This window comes from Pseudonaja textilis, chromosome Z, assembly GCF_049901715.1.
Source record: "Pseudonaja textilis isolate UNSWEBS1 chromosome Z, rPseTex1.2, whole genome shotgun sequence".
Lineage (NCBI taxonomy): Eukaryota > Metazoa > Chordata > Lepidosauria > Squamata > Elapidae > Pseudonaja > Pseudonaja textilis.
The window spans coordinates 128152751-128168281 of record NC_142008.1 but is presented as its reverse complement, the minus strand read 5'-3'; the positions used below and the strand labels follow the sequence as shown (position 1 = coordinate 128168281).

Genomic DNA, 15531 nt, shown 5'->3' with positions numbered 1-15531 from the left:
CCCCAGCCCTCTGAGATCAAATACAGCCCTGATGGGGTCCTCAATGAAATTGAGTTTTTTGACACTCCTGATCCAGAGTGAGAAACTCTGGTGAGAATCTGGGCCTGGGTGAAGGGGATAAGGAATAAACTGGAGGAACAGGAAGAAGAGCTACAGCCAAGACAACAGATAAAGAAAACCTGAGTCTGGGCCAGAACTATAATCTGAGAAAGCATCTCAGCAAGACCTTGCCTAGTTCTCATCAAGATAAAAGGCGGGAGGGGAGAAGCATATTCAGACTTGCAAGTTTCTGTTACTGTAGCCTTATAATAATAATAGTACAGTATTAGCATTCATAACTTTGGTGTATTGTGATGGAGAACTGATGGCCTATCAGACGTTCTTGAACAACAAAACTCCTCATGACCAGTAATCAATCAGACACAATGGGAGCTGATGCCTAACAGCAATAGCACTCAGACTTATATACTGTTTCCCATGCTTTACAGCCCCTCTCTAAACGGTTTACAGAGTCACCCTATTGCCCCCAACAATCTGGGACCTCATTTTAACAACCTTGGAAGAATGGAAGGCTGAGTCTATCTTGAGGCGCTCAGAATAGAACTGCCGAATTGGTGGCAGCCAGCAGTAGACTATAGTACAACACTCTAACTACCAGGACCAGTGGGCATGGCTTGGTGGGTATGGCTTGGTGGGCGTGGCTGGGTAAGGATACTGCAAAATCCCATTCCCTCCCCATCCCACTAACCTGCTTTCCAGCTCCATTCTCTTGTTCAGGGCAACAAAAGAAGACCCAGCCAATCAGCTGGGACTGGGGAGGCAGAGAATAGATGGGGGCGGGGCCAGTCAGAGGTGGAACTACTCAAAATTTCTGCTACTGATCCTCCAGAACTGGTCAGAACTAGCTGAATACCATCTCTGGCCAGGACCTAACTGGGCATTAGAGAAGGGCAAGCAAAGGGGTGGAAAAGGTACCAGGATTACTAGTTTGTTTCCAATCTTGGAAGGACACTAAGCCCTAAAACAATGTTTATTATCCTCTGGACTTCAATTCCACATAATTAGATGGGGAATTCTGGGAGTTGAAGTCTACACATCTTCAGCTGCCAAGGTTGACAAATACCGTTCTAAGGAGTTGAAAAACAGGACACTTGAAGTTAATGCTAGGCAGCCAAATAGTGCCCCACAACATTTTCCCAAACTGGCCAAAAGGCTAAGAAATTAAAGTCAACAGGAAACAAGGACACCTGGCTTGAGTTGCAGAAGGAAATCTTGTGGCTTGGTGATCCTGGAAGCCACAACTCAAAGCAGTAAGAAACCCACAAATCTCCAGAAATCCCAGTATCCATTCACCTACCTCTTCTCCAGGTCTGGCATAGGTCCCTTCCACACAGATCCCAGAAAAGCCAACATACAACCACTGCGTCTGGCCCCTCTCTACAACCTTCACGTTCTCAGCAATGCCTGTATGTATAAGACAGCTGAGCTCTGCCCGTGTCTTTGGCCTCATTTCACCCCAAGCAGCTGAAACCTGCAAGGGGAGGGGGGGGTGGGTAAGGCTGCAGGACTAGAAAGGCACTGGGCGAACAGGCTTATGAAATCCCGGAGCGCCGATAAAAGTTTTTGGAATCTGGAAAATTATTATGGTGGCAACTGTCTCATCAGCTGATGCCTGGGGAATCTGCAAGCTTGTTAGGGACTGGAGTCAATCAGCAGGAAGCCATTAAATTGTGGACCAGGCAGCAAAATGGGGAGAGAAAAAAAAACCAGACAGAATCTGCCAGCTCATTTTCAGTGGTGGTAACTTTTAAGCACAGCACTTAACAGGAAACTTATAACACTAAGTGTATTTTCTTGCAAATAAATTTCAGGGACTTGTTTCTGGTAAGTCCTTTACTGCTCTGGATCTTTTTTTCACTGTGTTTTCTTTTACTGCCTGGACTCACACATTAAGGGTGATGAAGCAAGAAGGCGATTTGTGTGGTTTGGGTTAAGCACTATGTGTAAATCCAGCTGATTATGGCTTTTTCAACAAACCAGGGCAAAACAACACATGATATGACATGATATCTGAATTTACTCTTTGTTTTACTGAGAAAAATTTATTTAGCTTTCCTAAATAATATGTCTTTCTTCCTCCTTGCATTTGCCCCAAATTTTTATCTTATATTTATAATTTATTTGGGGGAGAAATGTTTCTGTAAGATCCATTCCAGCATTTCTATGTTCCAGGTTCCTGGTTCCAGTAAGGGCCAACTCGAGTTTTATAATTATCAGAAAAAGGAAAGTGCTTTTTTCCCTCTCCCTACATTCTTCAACTTGGCTAGTTTCCTTGAAAGTCTCAACAGGAAGTGTGCCTAATTCCAAAGAATTCGGGAATTAAGATTATTGTAACAGGTTAACAGGCCACTGCTTCCAGAATAGTTAAGGAGCCATTTGTTTCTAGGACACTAAATATTTAACTAGAAATTACTTTGAAACCTGCAGAAAAATTTAGCTATTAAACTATTATCTCTTTTATCTCAATTTACAATTGATAGACACAAGGACAAGATTCTAGTTAAGAGACTAGACCCAACACTGTTCTTCCTGTGGTCAAAACCATGGCTAATATGACAGCAATCAAAGGTACATTTTCCCATCAATTATTCATAGGATTTTAGCATATTCTGGAACCTTAGTTTTTCAACCCTGACAAATTTAAGATGTACAGATTTCAACTCCCAGAATTCCCTATCCAACAAGGAGAAATTCTTCCTGCAACCAGCAGGAAGGTTGGCTGGGGATTCTGGGAATTGAAGTCCACACTCTTAAACCTGCCAGTATTGAGAAACACTGCCATAAAACATTAACAGCTTATCCCCAGAAGCACATTATATAACACAAGCCCCAAATTTCACAAGCCTTGCCTTTTCCTTGAACTGAAGGTCTCTTTTGATGCTCATTACCTGAGAAATTTGGCAGTGCTGGGCAACATGTTTTTCAGAGTAATTTAGCTGCCATAATTCATCATCCAGAATACCTGCTAATCAAGCTTCAGGGCTAGTTTTTAGTATGAAACCTAGTGCAATGTCATATCATCGTTTCTTCTCTCAGCTAGTCTGAATGCCAAGTCAACTAACTTGAAAATATGGCTCATATATTCCAATGTTTATCTCTTGACTTTCAGGAGAGATTCAAGGCAGCAAACAACACACTTTGTTATGAAAACACGATTTCACATTGCCAGGGCCAGCCCGCAGATCTCAAATATGCTATCTTCCAAGAGTTGATATTATGTGTAGTTTGCTTTCAGTCTGTCTTTAGTCTGTCAGGTAATTCTGCATATCCTATAATATACAATATTGTATCATAATTTATGCTGAAGAGTATTAACACCGCACTTGGGTTGGGAAACTAATTGAGGTAATATTTTTTTCCAGTCATTACTCATTAATATTACATGTTTGCATATTTTGGAACAGCTACTACATACCAAGAAGTGGAGACCATCACCCCTTTCTTGCCAGGTCTAGCTGTTTACATTTCCAGGTTAAACTTCTAGTAAGGGGAAATGAACAAGGTAGGATGTCTTGGAGGACTGCCCAAAGCCATCTAACATCCAAAGGGAACCAGGGGACCTCTGCCAATCACCAGTCTTGTCATTCTGCCCCTGGTTTAACCAACTGGGTTAAATTTGGTTTAATTTCAATTCCAGAGTTATGCTAATTAAACCTCTGGGCGCTAGAATGAACCAGTGCCATCAATGTGGGTGAGACTCACACGGGCCAAAATTTCTCCCACACCCCAATCTCTGTCCCAAAGAGCCTACTGTTTGAATGTTATTCATTGGAAGCAACCAAGGAAGCAGAAATAAAATTAAGAAAGGGAGAATCGCCTTCCATTCTCTGCTCCAGATGTTTCACTTTGGGCCTTGCAGTGGTTGCTACCAGTTTTTTGTTTGCTTTTTCCCACTGTCACACACAAAAAAACTGTGTTTCAACTTCCTTCCAATCCCATATCCTTTTCACAACCCATGATTATTCTTAAATAATATTTATTCTCTTTAATGCTGCAACGAGCCCACTCATACCTTTCTCCAGGGGGTACCTGGAGTCCTGAATCCCCTCTCCCACCCACTCTGTCAAACCCATCAGGCGGCTTCCTGGGCCGAAAGGCGAACCCCAATTCCCTCCCAGCGCCTGCCTCCCCCCCTCGCCCTAGTAAAAACCAGGAAGCTGCCTCCTACCTTCCGTGCCGGGGCAACAAGAAAGCAGGGTCTAAAACTTCCCCCCTCCCCGCACAAACACAATGGTATGTTCCTTAAATGACATCTTACCGCCAAGCCGAAATTCCGCCGCAATTTTCACACTTCAGGACCGGACTAAACCAGCTGCTTTTTTTCTTAGCAGAAAAAGGGGGAACTGATGGCAGGCGGTTTTTTTTGACGGAGATAAAGGCAGCAATGCCGCATGGGAAATGCAGTCCAGCAAGTGCGCTTCCATTAAGCTTTGCAGGCGCTCCGAGAAATACAAATCCCAGAAAGCCTCGCGCGACATGGGCGGAGCCTGACGGGAAATGTGGTATTAAAGAGCATCAGATCTTTGTAGCGATGGCAAAAGGGTGATCGTGTGAATAATAAAATAAGCGTTTATTTCAATAATTCGTAACAGTCGTGAAACGCATCAACTTTCAAAAGCGGTAAAAAAAATCGAGACATGGGGTATTTCCAGTCCGAATACGAAAAAGCGTATTGCAGATTAAAAAAATCCCATAGGATTAATTTCTACATTTTTTTTTTAACCTCACGATGCTGATGCAAAGAAGCACTTAAGATATAATTGTCTTTGAGGTTTCTGGATATGTACTCCAGAATTGAAAATAGAAATATCATCAAGTCCTTTTTTATTTTCATTTTAATGTTTCTGATCCTGCTTTCATTATCATTCCAAGATTATTATTTTTTTGCTTGAACAGCTAGTTTTAGCATAATCAATTTATGCAAATATTCTTCAAAAAAGTACTGTTTATAAATCAAGACATCTCTGGAAGAAATTAAAGAAATATATCAGTAGAAATGTATTTTTTTAAATGAAAAGTGGGATTTAAGAAGGTATTATTTTTCCTTTATGTGAAAATAAATATTCAAAAAATACTGATGTAATTTGAAAATGGGGCTGACTTTTACATACAAGCATATATATCATGATCATACAAGTCTTAACTGAGTCAATTAGACAGAAAGCCAATCTGGATTTTTATCTTTGATGTCTTTATTTTTGGATAAACATTACAAGAGTTAAATTCAGAGCTGGTTGCACTAATAGAACAGCGTCCCTTGCTGTTAGCAGAGAGAACAATTCCTCCATTTAAAAAAAAATCTTTCCATTTATTATTTCACCTAAAAATGAATGGGAAAGGGAATCCACATGTTCCTTCTGCTCAACTTTCTCTTCCTGCAGCTAGAAAATGATTCAATTAAAACAAAATGAAATATAAGCCCAGCCTCTGGCAAATATGTTTTGTTATACATAGAAATAAATGGCATAGGAACTTTTGGTACAGAAAATCAAAATCAGCATAGTGTTTAAAATAATAATAATAATTCAAACTACCTTTGTAAAATTTAAGTCTAACATGTTAGCTCTATTTTAAATGGCTGAATATGTCATAATTCAATTTTTGTAAATTTCCAACTGAATCCCAATGTTCTTGGATTTACGTTATGCTACGAACAAAAGGTATTTTTAATTCAGAGTTGAAATGAGGGATCCTTGGTGTTCTCTAGGCTCGGTTGGTTTTTTTGCAGACATTTCATCAGGGATGGGATTTGACCAGTATAACTACCGGTTCTGTCGCTGTGTGTTGTGTGTGCACAATTTACGACCTGCTGAACTGCCCGGACAGCTGAGCAGCGCTGTGTGCAAGTGCGCAGTGGTTGGAAAAGCCCCTTTTTCCTGCTTTTTCAACCGCAGCTGTGTCGTGCAAAGCAGCTGTGATTGAAAAAGCAGGAAATAAAGGTCAGATAAGAGCCCAGGCGGGTGGGTGGGCCAAACAGCAGCAGACATAGAACTGGTTCTATGTATGCTCTCTGTCTGCTGCTCTTCAGAACTATCGGTTCTACAGAGGTGGAGAGAACTGGTAGAATCCCACCCCTGCATTTCATTACCCAGACTAAGTAACATCATCAGTGTTTGAAGGACTGATGGTGTTACCTAATTGGGTAATGAAACATCTGCAACAGCCAAGTTCAAAGAGTACAAAGGACCTCATTTTTGTTAACTCTGGATTTTTGCTTTGCAAGAACATCTCTGTATACAGAAATATTTTTCAGTTTGTTTCTTACCAGGAGAAATTACATTGACTTCCAACGGGTTGTTTTACAATCAGTAGTTACGAGTCTCATAATGAGTGCTTTATAGCTTGTACAATCTCTGGCTATGGTATTGTAAAATGTGCCCATGCCCTCATAGTCACGTGACCGCACTCTGATCTCTTAAAAACTGGCTTATATTTACCTTTGCAATCTCCCACAGTCATCTGACCACGATTTATAATACTTGTTTTCTGGTTTCAAGAAAAAAAAAGCAATTCAGAAGAATGGGCTTTTTTAATGTGATTCACTTAACAACTGAGGTGATTTACTTAACAACCACAGTAAAAATGTAGGGGGGAAAGTGGTGCTTCAGCTTATGAATGGAACAACTTATGACCAGATTTCTAGTCCCAATTGATGTCATAAATCAAGATCTACCAGCAACTGTTTACAGATGGGTTTGCATCTCTGTTTATAATTTTCATTTTACAATCTACTGAACGTAATTTGGGCTGTGGACCTAGACCAGTCTCAGTTTTAATTTATCTACAATGTGTAGTGTTTTATTTCTAATGAAAATAATTATCTGCAACTTGCTATTTTTTTCCGTAGTTATGCATCGCTATCTGCTATTTGGGAAACACTGTTTCAGTTTGCCAAATGATAAGGTCAGCATAATACCAGGCAAAGGAAAGTAATGATGGGAAAAGTAAACTAGGCCTGATTATCAGTGTAAAACAGCCCCTGTTCAATGAGGAGATGTTTTTAACATGATAGTCCAAAATCTTTAAAAGTTTATATTAAGCACGGCATGTCTGAAGGATGGAGGTCAACAGCATGAAAATGGTAGGTATAACTGGGGGATAAGACTCTTTTTATGTGCATGTGATGTGTGCTATGCATATGAAAAAAGGGCAGGTATCAATGACCTGGTTGCCCATATTAGGTTGATGCTATCTACCCCTGTATTAAATCCATTCATAAAACTCATCACTTTCTATACATCTAAAGTGATCAAGAATAATCTGTAATTGCACAAATGATCATATATAAAACAATTTAAAAGAGCTAAGGAAAAATGCCACTTAAAAAGTTGTAAAATCAAAACAGCTTAATTTTGGTTTGCATTGCGCAAGGTAGCTTCCATTTTAATTGCAGGTAGTAGAAATCAGATAGCTGAGATGTTTTGAGTCTGAAGGATGGTGGGAGATATGCAGAACAACATGACCTCCTGGGTAAAGAAGATGAAGATGGTGTCTAAGCTGTCTACTTCAGGGATGTCAAACTCAAGGCCCGGGAGCTGGAGCCCGGGTGCTTAGGTCTGGGCTATGGGGCTGCCCTGGAAACAGCGAGAGTCCGGCCCGCAGTGCCTCTGCCAGGGAAAACAATTCGAAAAGGCCTCCTCTGGCCCTCCTGAGCTCCATTTTCAGCTGCAATGGCTTCCTGCAGCTCTCTGCCAGCAAAAATGGAGCTCGAGGGGGCCCTGTTTTCCCTGGCAGCAGGATGCAGGAGGCCATCCTGGCCAAAAATGGAGCTTGTGAGGGCTGCACACGGTTTTTGCTGGCAGAGGGCTGCAGGAGGCCAAAAATGGAGCTTGGGAGCCTGTTATCTCTGGCAGAGTGCTTGGGCCACAGGCGCGCCCGACATGAGTGACGTCAAGCTGCCATGCCCACCTTGGCCACCTCCACCCCCAGAGGTCAAACACAACCCTGATGCAGCTTTCAATGAAATCAAGTTTGACACCCCTGGTCTACTTGGTCATCTTCAAAAATTTGGAATGGTCCAGGCCCAAAGGACATAGTATTCAGTGCCTCTTGGCTTTTCTCTTCGGCAGGGGTGGACTGTTGAGGTAACCAAGGCGCTTGTAGTTTATAAACAGGAGGGCAAAGTTGAGGATGTAGGTGCTGATGCAAATCACACAGAAGTCGTGGAGCACATAAAAAAGGATGTAGGCCAAATAGAGAGATCCAGCAACGGAGACAAAAGAAGAGCCCACCAGAGCAATGGCTGCCAGGTTGTGATGAAAGAAACCTATGAGGATGAACCAGGGTTAACTTCTTTTCAGCGCTTTGACAGAAATGTTCTTAGGAATTAATAATAAAAGCATGATTTGATCAATTTGCTCGCAACCAAGAGAGAAGCATTTTTCAAACTGAGCAACTTTAAGACGCACAGACTTCAACTCCCCCAATTCCCCAGCCAGCTATGCTGGCTGAAGGATGAATTCCCCCCACTCACCCACCCCGGCTGGCTGAGGAATTCTGGGAGTTGAAGTCTGTGCATCTTCAGGTTGTCAGGGTTCATAAACAGTGTTAAATTTGCTCAGATTAAAAAACACTGTACTAGGGAAAAGACTTAAAATTGGCTTGGTGCAGAGGGTTGTGTGAATCATGTTTCAGAGCTTAGTGTGGTTGTATGAACTTATTTCATGTTTGATCAAACTATGGTTAAGCAAGCCATGGTTTATCATAACACATGAACCCAACTTACCTCTGTTTCTCACTTGTCCTTTTCCTATGCTAAATGCCAATCCTGACCTATCCCCATAAAACCACTCCCTCTGAAGATCACTTCCTGTTCTTTTTCTTTGGCACTCCCATGGTACAACTCCTATGCAACCACTGTGTCGCATCTCTTGCCTACTGAGCACATTCTGTCCTGCAAAAAAATTTTTTTTTGCAGTTTTTTCCTGTTTTACATTTTTGCAGATCTGGAACTTTACTCAGTATTTATCATCTTTCATTTGTTTCCCACCCCTCTTATTCCAAACCCTCTTCTATTGATGCTCATGATTCAAGCAAGATTAATACAGGCAGTCCTTAACTTATAACCATGATGTTTTTGCCAAAAACTGGCATTTATTCCAGTTTCTAGTAAAAAAATAAAAATAACAACCCTATTGGTTAAAATGGATTCCCTTAACCACACTGACAAACAAGGTTATAAAATTGGGTGCAGTCACATGGTGACCTACTTAATGACTAGCACGACTTACGAATGTAACTCAGAGTTCAATTATGGTCAGAAGTTGAAGACTACCTGTATTATCAATATTTGAGAGAGCCTGAAGATAAATCAGCCATCTGGTTTCCTCTGCTAAGGAAGACAATAGATTAATGCTGGTTAATGAGCCATGTGAAGAAATTGCACCCCACTTAAACCTGCTTGAATGACCATATGTCACAGCAGCCTAGCTCACAAGACACCCCCTCCCCCCAGTGTGAGCCTTTCTAAGCTCCGAGGAAAAAAGACAAGATATACATCTAATCAATTGTGAGGCAATTGTGGGGCTAAAGAGGACAGAAGGATGGACTTTCCATCATGCTTTCTCTTGCACATTCTGTGCCTCTTACTCACCGAGAAGTATCTGCAGAATGTAGAAAATAATCCCAAAAATGCTGTTTGGCTGATTGAAGAGGCTGTGAGGTCCCAGGAGGTCTGCCACCAAGCCAAAACCACGACCCCACCTGGAAAAAATAATGCTGGGTAATGATTAGTGACAATAAGCAGAGGTTAGGGCGAGGAATTCCAGGGAATCTCAGCCCGAATCTAGAAGGAGAAATCGGAAAACAACACACTGTCCTGAAATAATAGAATAAGGATAACAGGGACCTTGGAGGCCCAGGCAGGAAACCCTACACCACTTCAGACAAATGGTTTTCTAGCATCTTCTTTGTAACTTCCAGTGTTGGAGCATTCACAACTTCTGGAGGCAAGTTGCTCCACTGATTAATTGTTCTAACTGTCAGGAAATTCATCCTAGGTTGCTTCTCTCCTTGATTAGTTTCCACCTGTTGCTTCTTGTCCTGCCCTCAGGGGCTTTGGAGAATAGTTTGATTCCCTCTTCTTTGTGGCAGCCCTGAGATACTGGAACACTGTCCTAGTCCTTTTTTTCATACCAGTTCCTGCCACTGTTCTTCATATGTTTTAGCCTCCAGTCCCCTAAAGATGCAGGCAACCGTTTTCTTTGTGACACTTGACAGAAGGAAAATTGGATTTTGAAGAAACAGGAGAAAAAGAGTACGGGTAGTCTTTGAGTTACAATCATGACTGGGATCCGAAATTTTGCTGTTTTAAGCAAGATGGTTGTTATCATGCCTAATTTTACAATTGTTTTTGCACTGGCTCTTAAGCGAACCACCATAAGCTATTAAGTATCATGCAGTCATTAAGCAAATCTGCTTTCCTCATTGACGTTGAAGCTGGGCAGGAAGATTGCAAATGGTGACTACATGACCCTGGGACGCTGCCACTATCTTAAATACATGTTGCTCACCAAGCGCCCAAATTTTGATCACTTGAGCTTGGAGATGCTACAGATAGTTGTAAGTGTGTGCAGCATGAAGAATCAGGAGCACACATTACATTCCTGTTAAATTGACATACAGCTCATGACTGTACACAAGAATCTAACCAACTAACAGTCAACACTAAATTGGTGCTAGATAAGACTTAACAGAATTTAAGGAGGGCTGGATTTGGATTGTTTGTGGAAACATAACAACTCCAGGCAAATTTCCCTCTTGATACCACTCCCACTTTCTGCCTTGTCTTTTCCTACAGTAAGTACCAGTTGTAAGTCAGTTTTCTAGGGAACTTTGAACAATCACTAAACAAATGGTTGTAAATCAAGAACTAGCTGTATTGATGCTTCTCAACTTTGTTGTGGGAGAAGTCTCCTGAGAATACCACGGACAGGCAAGAAAACAGATGGCCTCGTTGAACAAACCAGCCCAGCGTTCTCACTCAAGGCACAAATGACCATGTTCAAAATAGCCCTTTTTGGTACTGTCCATAGGGTTTTTCCACGTCCATGGTTTTCTCAGTTGCAATGTATGGCTTGAAGGCTTGAAAGTTGGACCATAAGAAAGGCTGAGCACCAAAGAATTGAGGCCTTTGAACTCTGGTGCTGGAGAAGACTCCTTCGAGTCCCTTGGACTGCAAGGCCATCCAACCGGTCAGTCCTAGAGGAGATCAACGCTGACTGCTCTTTAGAAGGCCAGATCCTGAAGATGAAACTCAAATACTTTGGCCACCTAATGAGAAGGAAGGACTCACTGGAGAAGAGCTCAATACTGGGAACGATTGAGGGCAAAAGAAGGGGACAGCAGAGAATGAGGTGGATGGATGGAGTCACTGAAGCAGTAGGTATGAGCTTAAATGGACTCCAGAAGATGGTAGAGGACAGGAAGGCCTGGAGGACAGGAAGGCCTGGAGGACAGGAAGGCCTGGAGGAATGTTGTCCAAGGGATCGCAATGGGTTGGACATGACTTCACGACTAACAAAAAAAAAAAAAACTATCCTACTTTGGACACATTATAGAAAGATGTAGTTATCTGGTGAAGGCTCAAATGGGGTGAAGGTATCACTCTGCCCTCCCTTGCCTCATATTTTATTTTGTTTTACAGGGTGTTCAACTCCCACATGATTCTGGACAACTTATAAGAAACACCCAACTTATTAGGTGAAAAATTAAACAATGAACCAGAAGTTTTTAGTTTTCATACCAAAGTATGAAAACTAAAAACAAAGTGAAAATAAAAAGGGGGCTTCCCAGTCCCTCTGACCCCAAGGCCTGACAGTCTCCTATAATTTCCAGAATGCCATAAAGCTGGAAGTTCCATGAATTTCTGGGGGGAAATTGGTCCAGAGGGCAGCAACTGCCAACAGTGTAGGCCCACTTCCTGGGTCAAGAAAAATGACATTCTTTAATTGGCAGGCCCCAAAGCTAACCTGACTTGCTGAACCGAACCAGAGATGCAGAGATAACTAAAAATAAGCAGTCCCTTATAGAAACCAGCATCCAGAAGTCAAACTGGTAATCGGTGCAGCTCATGCAATATTTGCAAATGATGAGAAACTCTGACAACTCCTTTTCAGCTCTTTTTTCTCTTGATGCTCATCTCTCACTGGGGCTAAGAGGCAAAGTCATTCAAAAATCAAGTCTTTTTCAGTGGTGCTGGAAGATAAGAGTTCACACCACAGCTCAAATGCTGGTTCTGATGGGAAAGACTGTCTCCCCGCCTCCCAAATTTCCTGCGAATTGTATTGGAGCCTAACCAGAGACCAAAATGAGAAGGGCATTTCAACTAAATTGTAGGGCAGGGAGTCCTGGGCTAGGAGCCACAAATTTATTTGGAGGCACGATGTGGATGAAGACACAGAATGGGGGAGATAGGAACCACAGTATCAAATAGTTCGGTTCTATTCCAGCCTGGGTTAAAACTAGCTTTCTCCATAAATAACTTTCTATGAACAGAAGGGCTGTCCTGGAGAATTTCTATTTTTTTATTTGTATCTTGCCTTTATTAATTTTACAAATGATTAAAACATACAAATTCTCCCCTGCAGCTAATACAGAACATTATTCCAGGGATAATGAAGCCTAAACTCTGTGTAATTCTGTTTTTTTTTTTTTCTGTACAGGTAATTGTTTGCTGACTACAATTGAGCTCAAAATTTCCGTTACCAAGCGAGTCAGTTGCTATGCGAGTTTTGCCAATTATTGTGGTTCTTAAGTGAATCATGCAGCTATTAAATAAATCTGGCTTCCCCCACCAACTTTGCTTGTTGGAAGCTGGCTAGGAAAGTTATGAACAGGGATCACATGATTCAGGACAGTGCATTTGTCATAATAAATACATTGTGCTGCTGTAAATACCCAGTGCTGCTGTAACCTTAAACCAGGGGTGTCCAACCTTGGCAACTTTAAGACTTGTGGACTTCAAGTCCCAGAATTCACCAGCCAGAATTCTGGGAGTTGAAGTCCACAAGTCTTAAGGTTGTCAAGGTTGGACACCCCTGCCTTAAACGATCATTAAAGGATTGGTTGTAAGTCGGAGAGTATCTGTAAGAACACCTCCAGAATCTTTAGTCAGCTTTATAATATCAAATGTGCTGGGATGGTATTTTGATCCTGTTCTTGGTAAACCTACAATGGGGAATCTGAAAGGAAGTGCTACCAGTTTCCCAACAGCAGAACCCAATTGGTTTCTCCTGGACTAAGATCAGGCCAGGTTCATGCAGTATACGAATAGCAGATCACCAGAGCAGGGGTCTCCAATCTTGCTGGCTAAGGAACCCTGGGAGTTGAAGTCCAGAAGTCTTAAAGTTGCCATGGTTGGAGACTCCTGCACCAGAGGACCCCAGGGCTGCAGACTCGATTGGAAGGCCAGAAAAGGCAAAAAGAGAGGGGGCGGGGGGGCAAAAGGCCAGCCACTTCCGGATTTTTGCTAGGAAAATTACAGCACGTTCAAAACCCAAGCTCGACTCTGAAAGCGTCCTGGCCTTTAACCTCCGATTAGGCGCGCAAGACGCAACGAAGACTATCGCAACTTCCCGACTCTGAATTCCTGCAGCCTTGGATCTCCTGATGGTCTCCCGTCCGGAATAAACCTCTAAAACCTGGAAATGTAGAAACGTAGAAGGAAATCGCTCGGGTTTTCTCAGCGCTTCCTCTCAGGAGCCAGGCAAACCCCAACCCCTTCCACTTCATGGGGATGCAAATGTTTAGAGGGCGGCGAAGCTTGGGATCCTCTGGATCGGAACTGGGGTGGGGGATGGGGGGGCACCACCGACCTGGAGGTGAAGACACGGGAGCAGCTGATGTCGGCGCTGATATCGCACATAGCCCGGTAGGCGACATCACGCTCCTTGGAAGTCTCCACGTGCCAGGCGTAAATAGAGAGCGCCAGCCCCGCCAGGCAGAGCAGCAGCCGGGCTGCACGTTCCCACCTGGGCACCGTCATCCTGCCGTCGGCCACGAGGACAGAACACTGACCGCTTGAGCCAATGCTTACTTCTTCCAGCCTGGCCGTGGGACACTAAGCCGTTTCTCATTGGCCGGCCTGCGGGCGTTCGAATAGGCATCCCAGCCAGTCAAGAGAGCGGAGAAGGAAAAGGAGCAAGGCCTGCTGGGGGTTGTAGTCTTCTGGCGTTTTCTAAATAGGGGCCTGCTCATCTCAGGTTGGTGGAGGATCAAGAATGATTATAGACCAGGGGTCTCCAACCTTGGCAACTTTAAGCCTGGAGGACTTCAACTCCCAAAGTGCTTTGCTAGCTGGGAAATTCTGGGAGTTGAAGTCTGCCAGGCTTAAGGTTGGAGAGCCCTGTTATAGACTAGGAAAACGTGCAGCCTGGGCTCTTAAAAGGCGGGGCTCCTTTGAGTCTGGTTGAACTCTGGTAATCCCATGGACATGCCTTGATTAGAGCAACAATAAGGAAATGATTGGAAATTGCCCTTCAGGGATGTTTTTCCCCACATTAGACTACAGTGCAGCCCTGATGTTTGCATGCAACCACTATATTAATCAAATCAAGCTTGTTTAGCATTTCTAAGAGCATTGGGGTAGTGGGGCCTTGGTGTGATAGGTAAATCTTCCCACAATTTTGTAGATGGAGGCAAAAAAGCTAAAGGTTTCTGTTGTGAGCGGCGGTAGAGACTGAGACGGACACAGGCTTGACTTTCAACAGGCTTTATTTGAACGAATAAAGGGTTGCCGCGGCTGCTGAGGCTAACTGGCAGTCAGCTGGTGGCAACAGCTGATGCCGTTTGACAGCTCCTTTTATAGCCGGCTGTCAAACGGGATCAGCCAATGGGAGCGGTTCGGCGCTCCCACGCAGGCGGCAGACCAGAGTGAGGACCACCGTCAGTCTATGAACACAGCACTCCTTTCCCCTGGCCAGGAGCATGCGTAGTCCTGCAGCTGGGTAGGCCGCCTTCGCTCGTGGCCGGATCATCATAGTTCCAGGGACTCGCTGCTTGCAAGGAGTCCCTCGCTTCCAGGGTGTCACTTGGAGCTCGTCGTTGGCCCTCTGAAGCCCTCGCCCGAGTGTCCGGCTGCTGTCCAGGTAGGTCCCTTTGATTGGCTCGCTGTGGGAACAGCTCGGGGTTTGGCGGGTAGACTGGATCGTCTGGCGGGGAACCATTCGCGACCGCTGGGTAGACTGGTTCGCTCGGCGGGTAGGCTTCAGCATGTGGCTGGTAGACCGGGACGTCTGGTGGTCCCTGGGAGTCAACGGCAGCTCTTTCCCAACGCCTCCTTAACTGGTCGATGTGCTGGCGCCATACTCGACCATCTTCCAAGAGGATCCTATAGGACTTGGGGCCTGTAATTGAGACTATTTGCCCTGGCATCCATAGAGGGTGCCCTGCATAATTCCTGGCATAAACCAGGTCTTGCAGGGTGAATTCCCTGGCATGGCTGTCAGAGCCTAGAGGGGTGCCAGGGGCATA

At 43.7% G+C, this 15531-nt stretch overlaps 2 protein-coding genes across 12 annotated transcripts in view; both read right to left on the bottom strand.

Annotated features, from left to right (window-relative positions):
• The window catches only part of BCKDK (branched chain keto acid dehydrogenase kinase), a 36585-nt gene extending 32100 nt beyond the window's left edge, over nt 1–4485 (bottom strand). For 3 of the 11 annotated variants that reach the window (XM_087918251.1, XM_087918256.1, XM_026721123.2), the window contains exon 1: nt 4319–4457. The gene's annotated coding sequence lies outside the window, so the exon portion shown is untranslated. Of the gene's footprint in view, nt 1–1357; nt 1475–4228 lie in introns of those variants that run through there. The other 8 variants (XM_087918255.1, XM_026721120.2, XM_087918250.1 and 5 more) reach the window with 8 other exon arrangements.
• A 745-nt stretch (nt 4486–5230) lies between these two features.
• On the bottom strand, nt 5231–14107 carry VKORC1 (vitamin K epoxide reductase complex subunit 1). Its single transcript, XM_026721128.2, has 3 exons — nt 13875–14107; nt 9653–9762; nt 5231–8326 (listed from the first exon to the last, which is right to left on the bottom strand). The coding sequence occupies exons 1-3, from the start codon at nt 14042–14044 to the stop codon at nt 8100–8102; spliced, it is 507 nt and encodes a 168-aa protein (XP_026576913.1). The 5' UTR covers nt 14045–14107; the 3' UTR covers nt 5231–8099.
• Between the last annotated feature and the right edge of the window lie 1424 nt (nt 14108–15531).

Coding starts and splice junctions, on each gene's coding strand:
- VKORC1 (XM_026721128.2), bottom strand. CDS start 14,044: ATGACGGTGCCCAGGTGGGAACGTGCAGCCCGGCTGCTGCTCTGCCTG. Junction 9,763..13,874: donor TCCCGTGTCTTCACCTCCAG/GTCGGTGGTGCC, acceptor TATTTTTTCCAG/GTGGGGTCGTGGTTTTGGCT. Junction 8,327..9,652: donor CATTCTGCAGATACTTCTCG/GTGAGTAAGAGG, acceptor TCATCCTCATAG/GTTTCTTTCATCACAACCTG.